The 15,385-nt window shown below is 41.0% G+C and overlaps 1 protein-coding gene across 1 annotated transcript; it reads left to right on the top strand.

The window, feature by feature from the left end:
- Positions 1-2,279: 2,279 nt before the first annotated feature.
- Ppa (F-box and leucine rich repeat protein partner of paired) lies at positions 2,280-6,592 on the top strand. The gene has a single exon (XM_018011626.2). It carries the CDS (start codon positions 2,651-2,653, stop codon positions 4,286-4,288), a length of 1,638 nt encoding a protein of 545 aa, XP_017867115.2. The 5' UTR covers positions 2,280-2,650; the 3' UTR covers positions 4,289-6,592.
- The last annotated feature ends 8,793 nt before the right edge of the window (positions 6,593-15,385 follow it).

The raw sequence follows: 15,385 nt of genomic DNA, 5'->3' as shown, positions 1-15,385 counted from the left end.
TGCGCCTCGGCACGTCCCCAGCCGCTGGCACTTCCACAGATTGGCCCTGGCCCTTTTTTTCGCCAACCGGTTTGGCAGGTAGACAGCCATGCAGTGCGAGAGAGAGAGGATGTGAGGGAGAGGGAGAGGACGAGAGAGAGTGTGTAGCCGTAGCTGGCATAACTCAAAGAAAGCACGCCTTGTTCTTACACACTGTCTGCGCTCTCTCTCAGCCTATTCCTATTCCTCTCCTTCTCCCTCCATCTTGCTCCCTCTCTCTTATGCAGGATAATAGCTGTGAGTGACTGTACGCGTCCCTTCTAGCCTCTCTAGACAATGGGCATGAGAAATCAGCGTAGGCATATTTTCTTTTTACCGTTTGCTCGCTCTCTCTCTCACTTCGACATGATCTCGAGGGTGCGCTGCTATGCGGGTGTCTGTTATGCTCTATGTGTGTGTGTGTGTGTTCATGTGTGTTTTCCCGTGCAGGTAGCGGCGCAGATTTTCCCAATTCCCAATGCTAGAGATCCCTTTTTTTTTAAAGACGGCGGCGTTTGGCTTTCCTTTTTTAAGGGACTGCAATGTGCGTGTGTGTGAGTCTTTCTCTCTGTGTGCGTGCTGCATTGCTTTCCTAGTATCAATAACAATGCGTGGCCCGCTATTGTGGCTCGGCTTTTGTGCATCCCAGCGGGTTTCTTTTTGGCTGCTGCCTGCAACGCGAGCTGCCTTCGGGGCTTGGATTTGCCTCAGACGTTTGCGTTTGTGTGCGGCAACGTTTTGGGAGATATCGTTAATATTTTCTTGGAAACCGGGATTGCTATGCGTCGACGCAGACGCAGGTAGCTACAAGCACCAACACGAAACGATCACACAGATGCAGATACACATACACACAGAGAGACACTCTCTCACACACATGCGCTGATAAAGAGCCAGAGGCTGAGGCAGGGCAAGACAGGTACCTGCTCATATGGAATGCAACGCAGCAACAACGGCGGCAGCGGCAATGCGTCGGAGTTTTTGGCATAAAGCTGTTATAGAATTCAGATTCTATATTACAATGCAATCGAAAACTAGAAAATGGCGAAGCGTACAATATGGACCTGTTGAGAAAAAACAAATGCATGCACAAAGATAATAAAAGTTATTATAATAATATTTAATAAAATAAAACTAAATATATAAGGCTAATATTAAAATGATTTAGAAGTTGATAATCCCACCATAAATTGTGATCGGTTTGTCCATATTCCTCTCTCTCTCTCTGTATAAAAAGGAAACTCCATCTTTGTATGTATATATTTCTCTATATTTTCTCCCTCCCATTACTTATCTCTCTCCAGAATGTTATATGTCTAATATTATCAAATCTCCCACTATCAAAAGTTGTACGTGGTATCAAATTAAAATTAGAAATCTTAATTTGCATCTCTCAAGTATTTTTTATGGCAAATATAATCATAATACTCTCTCCCTATCTCTATCAAGAATTTTATATATCGAATATCAGGAAATACGCTTCTATCTCTATTATAAATGGTTTATAGAGATATAATACTCAGATAATGTCACAATATCTATATAGAATATATACATACATCTATAACTGTTTAAAGAAATACATATGTATGTACATATAGCTCTAGCTAATCCGCCTAAACTTTTCTTTCAATTTCAGATGTTACTAATATTTAGCATAAATCACAAATATTTCAAAATTGTCTATGCTTTCTTCAAGATAGAGATAGAGCAAAAGAAAACAAATTTATGTAGTATTTAAATTTAATTGAAAACATAAATTAGTATATAAAAATATTTATATATATATATATATATATATACTACATACATATGTAGTGGGAGTGCGAGCTGTCTTTGCTGAGAGTGTTTACGAATCAAGCTAAAAGTTCGACTCTTGTTTGGCTAGTAGCAATGTAGTTTATTTAATAAATAAATATAGAATATCAGACTGTTTATGTTTACACTTTAGCTTGATCAGAAAAATAATACGAATTCGACTGCTATAAATAAATATATTTAAAATAAATAAATAAAATCTAGGAAATCACATCAGCTTAAAATCTAGCCAGAAAACAGTGAATGCACAGCACTCATAGAGCGTTACAGAGTGTGAGAGTGAGAGAGCCAAAGAGCGTACGCCGATACCTGCTTTGCCTTATTGCTGAATTCAGAGCGCCTGCCTGCTATGGCTGCGTGCATGTGTGTGCGTGCGTGTTGGTGTGTACGTGTGTGTGCTGCCGTTGCCTCTCTCATTTATTGTGTCGCTTTGTCGCACTGTGGCTCATTCTGTTACTCACCATCGAACCGTTCGGACGTCGCTGCGCAACTCAATTGTCGTGTTCCGGTTTTTGGTGTTCACTTGAAGCTCGTTTAACGCTCGTTCGTTCCAGAGTGAAGAATATAATACAGATAAAAAGCAAATTTAACTGGACTTAAAGTGCTAACGGAATTCGTAATCGTATTTGTGCAGTGCTCATCTAGTCCACCCACAACAACAACAACAACTACACCAGTGTATCCCCCCTATTTAAACAAACTGTCGCAAATGCGACGCATATCCAAGTATCCAAGTATCCAAGACTAAAGTTATAGTAGTATCTGAAGTCTAGGAAACTCAGACACTCACACACCCACACACACACTTACAGCAATGGCTACCAATACAGAGCTGCTGCCCTTCCATCATCAGACAACAATCTCGCTACAGACAGCAGCCGCCCTCACTAACTATCATGGCGGTGGCGCCGGAGGAGGCAGTGGTGGCGGCGGCGGTGGCGGTGGAGGAGGAGGTGGAGCTACAGCTGGTGGCTCGGCGGCTGCTGCAGCTGCGGCTGCCTGGAACCGAGACGAACTGTATCAACAGACTGAGCTGCCCGGCTTGACACGCAACGCCCACCACCTGCTGCGCTTTACGCCCTATGCACTGCACCATCGGCCCCAGCTGCAAACATTGCCACCTGCGCTCTACTTGCAACATGCGGCTGCCGCGGCGGCAGCAGCAGCCGCAGCCGCTGCAGCAGCACATGCCCAGCATCATCATCACCATCATCATCATCTTCATCATCAGCACAGAGCCGCCTCGCCGGAGAGTCCGCCGCCCGTGGAGGGCACACACATTAGCAACCTATTTCCGGAGCTACTGGAGCAGATCTTTGAGCATCTGCCGGTGCGAGATTTGGGGCGGGCCGCACAGGTGTGCACCGCCTGGCGGGATGCAGCCTATGCGAAGAGCGTGTGGAAGGGCGTCGAGGCGAAACTACATCTGAAGCGCTCCAGTCCCAGTCTCTTCAATTGCCTCGTCCGACGGGGAATCAAGAAGGTTCAAATCCTATCGCTGCGCCGCTCGCTCAAGGATCTGGTCGTGGGCGTGCCGGCGCTGACATCGCTGAATCTCAGCGGCTGCTTCAATGTGGCCGACATGAATCTGGGTCATGCGTTCAGCGTCGATTTGCCGAATCTGAAGACCCTGGATCTCTCGCTCTGCAAACAGATCACGGACACCAGCCTGGGCCGGATTGCACAGCACCTGAAGAATCTGGAGACGCTCGAGCTGGGCGGCTGTTGCAATATCACGAACACAGGACTGCTGCTGATCGCGTGGGGTCTGAAGAAGCTGCGCCATTTGAATCTGAGATCCTGCTGGCACATCAGCGACCAGGGCATCGGCCATCTGGCCGGGTTCAGTCGGGAGACGGCCGAAGGAAATCTGCAGCTGGAATATCTGGGCCTGCAGGACTGCCAGCGTCTGAGCGATGAGGCACTGGGTCACATAGCACAGGGTTTAACCTCACTAAAGTCCATCAATCTGAGCTTCTGCGTTTCGGTGACGGACAGCGGATTGAAGCATCTGGCCCGCATGCCCAAGCTGGAACAGCTGAATCTGCGCTCCTGCGACAACATCTCCGACATTGGCATGGCCTATCTGACGGAGGGTGGAAGTGGCATCAATTCCCTGGACGTGAGCTTCTGCGACAAGATCAGCGATCAGGCACTCACCCACATTGCCCAGGGTCTGTATAGGCTGCGTTCGCTCAGTTTGAATCAATGCCAGATTACGGATCAGGGCATGCTGAAGATAGCGAAGTCGCTTCATGAACTGGAGAATCTCAATATCGGACAATGCAGTCGGATAACGGACAAGGGATTGCAAACACTGGCGGAGGATCTGTCCAATCTGAAGACGATCGATCTCTATGGCTGCACGCAGTTGAGCTCGAAGGGCATCGACATCATCATGAAGCTGCCCAAGCTGCAGAAGCTCAATCTGGGCCTGTGGCTGGTCAGATGATGCGTCCATCATGATTGCAATGCCTGCGCAGCGGCCGAGGCAGAGAAGTCGGCGCAGGCGAACGCTTAGGATGCAGACATCTATGTCTATGTCTCTCTCACTCTCTCTGAGTGTGGTGTCTGTGTGTGTTTGTGTGCGTGTGACTTTAGCTGAGGCTTCTTTTTGACTTTGTCTTCCTACTCGTCTCCTTCTACCTGCGTGCCGTGTTGCATGTCTGACGTTGAAGGCAAGGCACGTAATTACACACACCAGCACACACAGAAACACATACATACACACAGAGAGCTGAGCAGACAACTAAGTAAAGTAAAGTATAAAAAAAAAAAACAACAACAAGATACACTGAAAACTCATAGCTTTCGTTTGCCATACCACACGCTGTACTAAATTTTTTCGTACGAATCGAGTAGAAAACGAAACAGCAAAAGCAACAGCAGAGACAGAGCGCAGGCAAGTCGAGCGAACGAGCGAGAGGCAGAAAACAACAAACGCCAACAACAAAAAGCAAACAATGAACAAACACACGTACATACATACTGACAGACGTACATACATACATACGTACATGCATACACAAGCACAACTACGGCAACGACGGAGCTGAAGCTTGCTATGTTGCTGCTGCTGCTGCTGCTGCCGCCGCAGGTTCCTAAGGGGCTAGCAGCGGCGCACTTGTGGGCCTGGTAGAGGTTAGCAGGGTTGGGAAGGGGGCGCGACGCGTCAGCTTACACGCACGCAGCGCAGCGGCGGCGATAAAAAGAAACAAGAGAAAAAAAAATAACACGGCTGCAGCTATGGCCGACGGCAGCAACAAAGTGCATGGCGATGGAGACGCGCGATAAGCATAGCGCAAGAGTGGAAGAGAGAGAGAGAGAGAGAGAGGGAAAGAGAGCGGACAAACACACACACATATACGTATGCATATGCATAAATGTGCGTGCGTGTGTGTGTGTGTGCTTGTGTATAATGCAGGCCGCAGTTAAACAGATGCAAATAAATTTAAATAGTTTATTTTAATTCACGCTTCGGCAACAACAGAAACAACGGCGAAAAAAATTGTAGAAGCAGAAACAACAAAAGCCAGCGTCCTCCAACGCTATAACAACTACAGACGCAGCAATGGCGTCAGCTGCGACGCCAGCAGCGACGCGGGCAGCGCTTTAAGCTTGCCCGCAATAGCAACAACAACAACAACAACGACGACGACCACACAAAAAAAAAAGTTTGCTCTTTGTTGGCGCTCTCTGTCTCTGCCTTTTGTTAGAAATGTTTTTTTTTTTTTTTTTTTTTGTTTTTGTACTATTTTTATTTCATTTGAGATTCTTTGTGTTAAACTTTAGTTTATATATTTTTTGTGTGTTTGTTTTGCTTTTTCGTTTTGTTTCGAATTTGTTTAGTGCAGCGTCGTTAGTAATGCCGTTTAATTTAGTTGGCGATTAAATTTAAAACATGTTAATAGTAGACACTTAACGCAAATTTAATAAATTTACATTTAGTTTTAGTTCGTAACTCGGTCAAACAATAACAACAATTAGTCAAATAACTCAACAAAGCAACTAGCAAAAAAAAAAAAAAAAAAGAAAACACAAAACAAAAAGAAAATAACAACAAAAGAAACGTTAAAGAAAATTCTGTACATTTTTTATTGTTTAATTTATAAGTAAGCAAAAAAAGAAAAAGAAAAAAAAAAAAACAACAACTATAACGATTGAAAAGAATATGTGAATTAATTCTTTTTTCTATTGTGATATATAAAATATATTGTATGTATAAAAAAAAATGGAATGAAAAAAAAAAAATTGCTAAAATACAAGAATTACGTAATTTTATTTTTTGAACTAAAGCAAAGACAAATTGAGCAGAAGATAAAGAGAGGAAATAAACTATGTTATATAGTAGCTATATGTTTTAAGTCTTAGCTAAAGCTCCGATCTGTCATTTTTGTTGAACTGTGTTTCGATTTCTGCAATATTTATGTAAATGTAAATGCCTTATTTGACGGAATAGAAAACAATATCATTATAATTATCATTATCATTGTCATTGTCATTGTCATTATTATTATTATCATAATTCTAATAGAACTATGTTGAAGTCTTTCACTGACAATTATTTAGCATTAAGTTTTTTCTAAACAATTATTTGATTCAACATTATTTTTTGATTTTGTTGTAGTTTCAGGCTAATACACACACACACACACACACAAACACAACCATACACACAGACATACACATACACACGTATACACTTAAAGAAACTGAAATAAAATTCAATATGTAAAAATTAAAGAATAAATAAAAACATTGTTTAAGTTATTGAAATGGGAAAATGGTGTTGGGTGATATATAGATACTACAATATATGGGATCGGTTAGTAAACTTATATTTAAATGACAAAAATATTAATATAAACCTTTTTTGTCGTTTTAATATTAATACAATATAATATTACATTAACATAAATAATAAAAATAAACTATTATCAAATACATTATTGTGGAGTATATTATATAAAAATAATGTTATATTATATGAAAGGATTTATATACACTGCTAATATACATACATATATACGTATATACATTTAAATAAATGCATATACTTATTTATTAAGTGTATATATCATTAAAAATGTATATTAATATATAATGTAATATATATTAATATATGCATATCTATTTATATATTTTTAATTACATGAAATTTTTTTATATATTTTTTGTTATATGTATATATAAATTGAGATTGTATTGAACTCCAAACTATATATGTTCATATATGTTTGTTTATATCTTATAAAAAAAAAAAACAAAAGGTTGAAATATTTATAATTTAACATATTATTTTTTTATTACCTCTTATAGCTCTTTTTTCTCCTCTTATTTTCACCCAAATACATATGCATGTTCAGGCAATGGACATTTGAGTGTGCACATACATACATATGTATATTTATATGTATGTATGTAACATGTACAGTTTAAGTTGAGCTTTCACACTGTGCAACAACAATTAGCTGCATAGATCTGCATTTGCTGTCCAAATTTTGGCTTCTATATCTGCCATCCAATCCCTCTCTTCCGCTCTCTCGCTCTTTGTCTGCCTTACGCCTTTCCTCTGCTCCATCTCCTTTTGCTGACGCTGCCGCTGCTGCTGCTTGTCTCATTTAACAAATGCGAGGGCATTCGAGTATTTTGCTGTAGATTTATTTTATGCACGCATTGTGCGTGTAATGAACAAAAGGATGCCACACTAATGCAATTGCAGTTGCAAATGCAGCAGCCATCGATGCACATTTAAATGTGTGTATTAATATATACATATATATATATATATATATATATATATATATATATATTTATATATAAAGCTATGCTTATATAGCATATGTAAACGGCAAATGTGGTTATGCAACGTATACACATACACACACACACACACACCCACACATAGACAGCTGCAATTTATATGTATTGCAATTATTTATATTGCCCTGCATTATGTATACGCAGCAGCAGCACACACACATACGCACACTCATGGCTCTCTCTATATACATGTACATAACGGTTTTACTTGCTTGCTAACTGCTTAAATTTGCATTAAATATGCGTATGCATGCCCACGCATCTCTCTCGCTCTCTACGCGTGTGTGCGTGTGTGCCTGTGTATGTGTGTATATACTTCACTTGATTATGTATACGTGTAAGTACACACAGTCACACATCTCTCTATATGTGCATATAGCAGCCATCCAATTGGAAATGTACCGTTAATGCTGTGCAATCAATTGCAGGCAAGGCCCTGGCCACATTTTGGCATTTACTTTAAGCTTTAATCAGCTTCCTGCTGTCTCCTCACAGAAAAGCTTAGCCAGAGTCAAGCTTTGAAGCTTTTGAGCTATGCTTTGCTAAGAAGAAACGGATGAAATGTGAAGAGTATTGGATTTGTTGAGGTTAAGGAATTGATGTGCTTGAAAATATAAATATAATACGGATCCGGTACAGTATTTTTCAATGTAAATTCTGAACTATAAAGTTAAGTCGATGGTATTTTGTATGAAAGTTATTGTACAATATATTAATTGAAAACTTGAACAAGAAAATAGTAAATAGATATATAGAGATGTATATGGAAAGATATATCACAACCAGAGATAGCATATATGTATATACAAGAAGTATGTGATATCTCTGGATGTGATTTCCTGTTATATACCTACATACATTATATAGTTTAATATTATTTTAAATATGATAAAACCCATCTGAGAGCAATCTAAATGATCGATCACAAACTATCAGCTCTATTACTAGCTCTATAGTAACTCCATGGCAACTCCATTGAATAATAAACACAGTAGGTCTATAGCCGAAGTCCTATCTATGGATTGTTAAGCTAGGCACATTTTTAGACAAAGTCGAAGTTGAAGTCGAACTCCAAGTCTGTGGGGCTGTTTACAATTTTTTGTTGTTTAGATCTAGTTTCAGTTACAAATTCAAGTCACAGGCGACGGCGACAGCGACGGCGGCGGCATCGACGGCGACAACAACAACAACAACAATAACAACTCGACTCGACGCTGAGCCATGGAAAACCTCTGGCTCTGCCTTTGCCTCTACCAGACCCTGCCCCCCCACTCCCCTCTGCGCTTTGCTCTACGCTGCCCCTTGCAAAGCAAACACGTACGTAGAGCGGCTCTCCGAGAGTTGCCTCGGGCTGTTGTTGTTGCTGTTGTTGTTGCTATAGCTATGGCCCAACTGTGCGACCTGTGCTTTGGCTCTGCTCTAACTCTGCTCTGCTCTGGCGTCTCTGTGTGGTCTTTTTTGGCTACGACGAGGGTTTGGTCGTCGTGTGCGCCTGGCGAAAATGTTGTTTAACCAACATTTGCATTCTATGAATTTTGAATTTTCAACTGAAAACTCGCTCAAAGAAGTCGAGCTGGCCATGGGCAATGCCCGGCATGTGTGTGTGTATGTTTGAGTGTGCTTGCTTGTGTATGTGTGTGTGTAGGTAAAAGCGACTTTTGCTTATCTTATCAGAAACGTCAAAGTGGGTAAACAAAACAACGCAGCAAATAGATGAAAAGTCGAGCGAGCCTTATCAGTCAGCAAAAAAATGTGTGTGAGAGAGAGAGAGAGAGAGGGAGAGTGGGAGGTAGAGGCAGAGTGAGATGTTGACTGTTGCAGTTGCAGTTTCTCATTAGCCATGGCAATGGTTAACTGGCTTCTAGCTCTAGTCCTTGCTGCTGGTCGCCAACGTCTCTCGGCGTCTGTGTGAGCCTTTCATTTATCAGCATTTTCCACACATTCGCATGAGACGAATTTCAAAATCGATTCGCTGCTAACACTTGGCGTTGCTGTTGCTGTTGTTGCTGCTGCCGTTGCTGCTGCTGCCATCGCATAATGTCACACAGGGCGTCGCAACTGAGACGCAGTCTGGCATCCAAATGTGTTCCTTACACACACACACGCACACGCACACACATACACAGAGAGAGGCATACACACGCACGCACAGCGAACAACCCTTCGCACGTTCGCTGGCTCGGTCTAGCGCTTTGAATTTGAACCCCCGTTTTTCAAAGGACCAACTTCAAATGCCGAAAATAAATGCCTCCTGTCCCTTGTGCCCCGTTGCCGTGCCCCCTTCCCTTTGCACAGCTCCCTTTACCTTTCGCCCTGCTCACTCTCTCTGCAGCTCGCCTTCTCTCTCTCTTTCTCGCTCTCTCTCGCCTCAAGCAGTCGTTAGAGAAATGCATTCAACATATATAAAAAAAAAGCAAACGCAAGAAATTTTTAATCCAAAGCGGTACCGTATATGCCCTTTATAAAATGTCTCTGTGTGTGTGTGTGTGCGTGTGTGTTAGTGGATACACATTTTGTAAATGCCGTCCAAGGTGACCAGAATTTGATAAAGCACCACCGCGGCAAGGTTATCACAGCAGCAGCAGCAGCAGCGGCAGCAGGAGCAGCAGGAGACGGAGCCAGAGCCTGGCATTCATCCTCATCCTTGTCAGTGTCAAGAGGGCAGCCGTCTTACCTGCGCCTGCAACCGGATGTTGCATACACTAACACACACGCACACGTACATATTCTCGCAAGACAATGCAAAAAACTTTCCCCTTGTCAGGCTGCAGCCAAGGATCAGCGCACAAAGTGTCAAGATTTCTTCGCTGGCTGCAGCAATATTGAAACAGGTGTCCAAATTGCTCCAAGATTACAAATAGTTTCCGCTGGCGGCGTGAGGGTGGGAAATGCCTATATACATATATATAGGCAGCTAGCTAGATCCCAAAGAATGGCAATTTTTGTGAACTAGTTGGGAACTACAAGAGAAAGGGGTAGAGATGGTATGAAGAGAGTACGAAGGATGGGCAGATTATAAATTTGAATGAGATTTTCAATGAAATGGATAAGCTGTAGGACTTCTAGACTGAAGAGAAGTCTGTTCTGAAGAGAAGTCTGGACAGTGTAGAGGTATGTCTAGATGGATGTCTATAGAGAAATCTAGAGGACAGTGTGCACTATAGGAAAAAATCCCGAAAATTTGGCATCAATTCTAAAAATAGAGCTAGAGGGTTGAAATTTTACATACACCTAAGATAGACTAAGTTAGAATTTCGAATTTTTTTTTACGATTTGACCACGCCTTCTCGCCGCCTCCTTGTTACCCATTAATGAAATCATGTCTACTTTAGACATAAATTTTTTAAATATATTATATATATCTTACATTACATGTTTTCAGATAAAAATGGAAGGAAATCTAGAGGTAAGTCCAGATGAAAGTCTGATGGGAAGTCCGGAGGTAAGCCCAAATGGAAGTCTAAGTTGGTTTTATGCCCCTAATCTAAAATCGATATTCAGATATATCTGATATATTTAAATATATACTATAATGTTACATATTTTACATTACATATTTACATTACATATTTATAGTATTCACATTCAGATACTAGAGGTGTCGTTTATTGATATTTATCTAAGATCTAAATAAACTTAAACTTCGCCGCTTATTATAGATAAACATTTAAAACGAATATTTACTTTAGTTAAAGCTTTATTATTTTGTATATACTACAGTCTTCTGTTACCCTGGTATAACACTTTTCTACTGCGTTACCAATCTACTACGAAAAGAAAAAAAACTTTTTTATGGGCATTTCAAATGGGGGAAATTCTTTGAAAACGTTTAACTAATCAGATTTATGACGGGAAAAAGCAAAGTACGAGATGTTTCCTGGAAGCAACGATAGTGTTGTTTTAGCTGATTTGTGATACTACCTTCGTTGTTGTTGATCAAATAATTAAAATGATGGCAAGGAATGCAGCTAAATGGTTCTGTAAACTTTTGTGTGCAAAGACAAAAAAATAATGCGAGCTCAGGGTCAAAGCATCTAATGCAGCTCAGGAAATGCGAGCAGCAGCAGCATCGACAACAACAACAACAACAAAAACAACGGCGAGAATGTGTATGAGAACAATGCGAAAAGCAAGCGCTGAGATACAGATACAGATACAGATACTTATTTTTAATTTCGATGAATCACCGTTGCTTGAAATTCAGAATTCAGCGACAACAACAGCGCGCAACGACGATGACTGCATGCCTCGTTGGAGACGCTTGTAGAGAGACTGTGTATAGACTGCGAAGAGACTGAAGAGGGCAGAGCGTGTGTAGACTGCGCGTCTGTGTGTGTGAGTGTGTGTGTGTGTGTGTGAGTATGTGTATGTAGAGTGTAGAAGGAGAAGTGAGTCGCGTAGCGTTGGAGACGATGTTGGTCCGCGGCCCAGGCCTGGTCGACCGAATGCGAGCGCAAAGCAGACTGAAAGAATGCACAAAGAGCAAACGACGATCAGCAAAGCAGAGGAACGCGAGACGCTTTCAAATGTTTTTGGTGGAATATGGGAACTTGCCATATAGACAGGCAGACAGACAGACCGAGGAACAGAGATAGATATAATAATATATATATTTATATATCTGTATGTATGTTTATATATACATACAAATATATATACGACATTCCAACAGCCCTGCCTTAGATAAGGGTTTATCGCTAGCTATACAAACTGTTATACATGCTTACAGCGCCGTCTCTGTATGTGTGTGTGTGCGTGTGGTTGTCTGCCTGAGTGTGTGTGTGTGCTTTAAAGCTTGTCATATGTCAGCTTCCTTCTTGGCTTGGAATTCTACACGTTCCATTGCAATAGCTAAGCCCTTTGGCTGCGCTAGGCAAAGAGTGTGAGCGAGAGGGAGAGAGAGTGGGGTTTAGCACATGTGACGCTTTGTGTTACTGTTGTTGTTGTTTTTACTGATGTTGCTGGCGCTGCTTGATTAGAGCTGCGATATATTTTTTATATATTTTCTATAGTTTTGTTCTTCTTTATTTTGGTATGTTGCAGGACCGTTTTGGCCAGGCTATTGTGCGTAGCGGAAGCGCTTATTGTCGCCATTTGATGTGACAACGACTTCCGCTTGACTTTCTGGCAGCGCTGCGGCCAGTGCTGCCAGCTGTTGGCTAGCTTCGCAGCTTGACAGCTTAAGTTAAATGAAAAAAAAAAACAACAACAACAACTATCGATTATTATTGTTGTTGTTGTTTTGGTTTTGGCCATTGCGTGCTTGCAGCGCTCTGGCACATCAAAGGCTTCAACGAAAATGTTCTCGAGCCGAGCGTCATTTGCATTTTTGTTGTTGTTTTTGGCGCTAGCCCAGGCGAAGGTCTGCGAAAAAAGCACGCAAGAGAGTGCGAGAGAGAGAGAGAGAGAGAGAGAGCGAGAGATAAGTCTGGGAAAGACCTTTGAATATGCATGTCAAGCGTCGAGTCTTGCAGTTGTTGCACTTAACCATTGTTGTTGTTGGTGTTGTTGTTGCTTGTTGCAGTTGTTGTTGGCCTGTTGCTCTGGCTGTCGTTTGTCTGGTTTTCTGTGTCAGCGTCAGTTTCAGCCACCTGCTCTCCGATCATGGCTAACATGGCCTTAGGATCTTTTTGCTTTACCAGACTTGTTTTGTTGTTATTGTTGTTGTTGTTGTTGTTTTGTTGTTCGGCTTTGGCAACCTAATTGCAGTGCTGCCACGCCCGCTATGCATATTGAAAATAAATAAATGCGAAAAACTCATAAATAAATAAATCTATATATGCATACATATGTATATATATTTGTGTATGTAAATAAAATGCATTTAACCGCAACAACATGGCCGCCACTTCCGTTTCTGACCACAAAATGGCGTCGCACTAGGCTCCAAGGCTCAACTAACTACTCTATATATGTACATAGATATATAGAGCCAAATAGGAGTTATTTATAGATTGGATATATATACCTACATATATAATTATTAAGGTTTTTCAATTTAGCAAATTTATAGGCATTTATCTGACAAATATTTTAATTCAAGTTATATTTAAATATCGAGTTCAAGCTAAAAATTGAATCTATAATTCATAATACTCGTTTTACTTCGAAAATCTTGATCTGAACTACAATTTAGTTTAGCCGAAATAAAGTTAAAGAAAAAAGGGTGTCTAGTTGTTAATTAGAAAAATCTTAAAATAAATATATATCTATCTAATTCTAAAGAATTCTATTCCCAAATCTATATAAATAATTTTCCAGTTTTATTTTCACAAAGCTTTAAGGTAAAAGAAAAATAATTATGGTAAAGTTAACATTAATAAATCATATATACAAAAACACAAGAAAAATACATAATATTTTTTATAAAAATTAATAAAAGCAATTTTCATAATAATAATATAAATTTTAAAAATATGTTTTAGTAAAAATGAATACATTTAGCTCTATTATGAAACACATTTAAAATTAGTTTTACAATAATGTAATATGCCTAAAAATAAAACTCTTCCAAATCTATTGCCTAATTTTTTAAAGAGTATTCCAAAAAACAAAACTCTTGCAACACAATCAAAAATTAATACAAAAATTATGTGCGTGCTGCAAAAATGCAAAAAACATATAGCGTGTACATACATACACACATACTTATATACATACGTATATAGTATATATAATTATACATACATAGCTACATATGCCTATGGCACATTGAAGCAAATGGGAAATATATTATTGTATATGCTTAATGGTGTCTGGTCAGTGGTTATGGTGGAGCAGACATGGAGTCTGGTCTGGTCTGGATTGTGGGTGCGTTTGTGGGTGGGCTGGCCGGTTGGATGTTGCCGGACAGGAAGCTTGATAAGTTGGCTGCACAAAGGAAATGCATGAAATGTGCAACATGCAAAAGGGCGCGAGGTCTGTGAGTGTGGAAGGTGGCGGGGCTGGGGGGAGTGCTTAAAAGGGAAACGTTGCCATAGCTGGTTATGCATGCAAATGCAACGCTGTGCGTATGTGTGCATGTATTTGTAATATACACACATACACAACACACATACAGCTGCCTGCATACGCAATGCAGCGCCATAGATAATTGCGACATTTTGATTATTGTCGCAGCTTCGAGCGCTGCAAAGTAGGCAATATATATTTTTAATCATACAACAACAAATTGCAATGCACACGTGCATGCATGTGTGTGTGTGTGTATGTGTGTGCTTTACTGTTATTTTAAGCATTTTTCTATGGGCCATACATTTGTCACTGTTTGCTGCATTTAAATTCAAGTGCAGCCCCAATGTCAAATTGGCTACGCGCACACAACAGACCGTTGGATTTTCAAATGTGGCGCGGCTGCTCATTCAGCTCTCAGCTATATTCAGCGCGCGCTCTCTTCCTCTCTCACAAACACACACACACAGAATCGGAGTGCAAATAGAGAGCGAGAGTGAGAGAGCGCGAGCGCCTGCCCGCCGCAGCCCTCGTTGCGCTGCTTTGCTGCTAACTCCAACGACTACCCACCACTGGCAAGCGGCGGCGACGACGACGACGACGACAACAACGACGGCGACGGCGACGGCGACGGCAACAGCGACGACGACGTCGACGGCAACAACGACGACGCACGGGTTGGGGGCATAGCCAGCATGCGCCAGCAAGTATACGTTTGCCTAGCACGCAGCACATCCAACGTATTAATGCCATACTTGATGGGACGCGTCGTGCC

This window comes from Drosophila arizonae, chromosome 5, assembly GCF_054131065.1.
Source record: "Drosophila arizonae isolate 15081-1271.41 chromosome 5, UAZ_ARI_1.0, whole genome shotgun sequence".
In the NCBI taxonomy this organism is placed as follows: domain Eukaryota; kingdom Metazoa; phylum Arthropoda; class Insecta; order Diptera; family Drosophilidae; genus Drosophila; species Drosophila arizonae.
The sequence above is the reverse complement of the archived record's forward strand: the minus strand, read 5'-3'. Positions and strand labels throughout refer to the sequence as shown.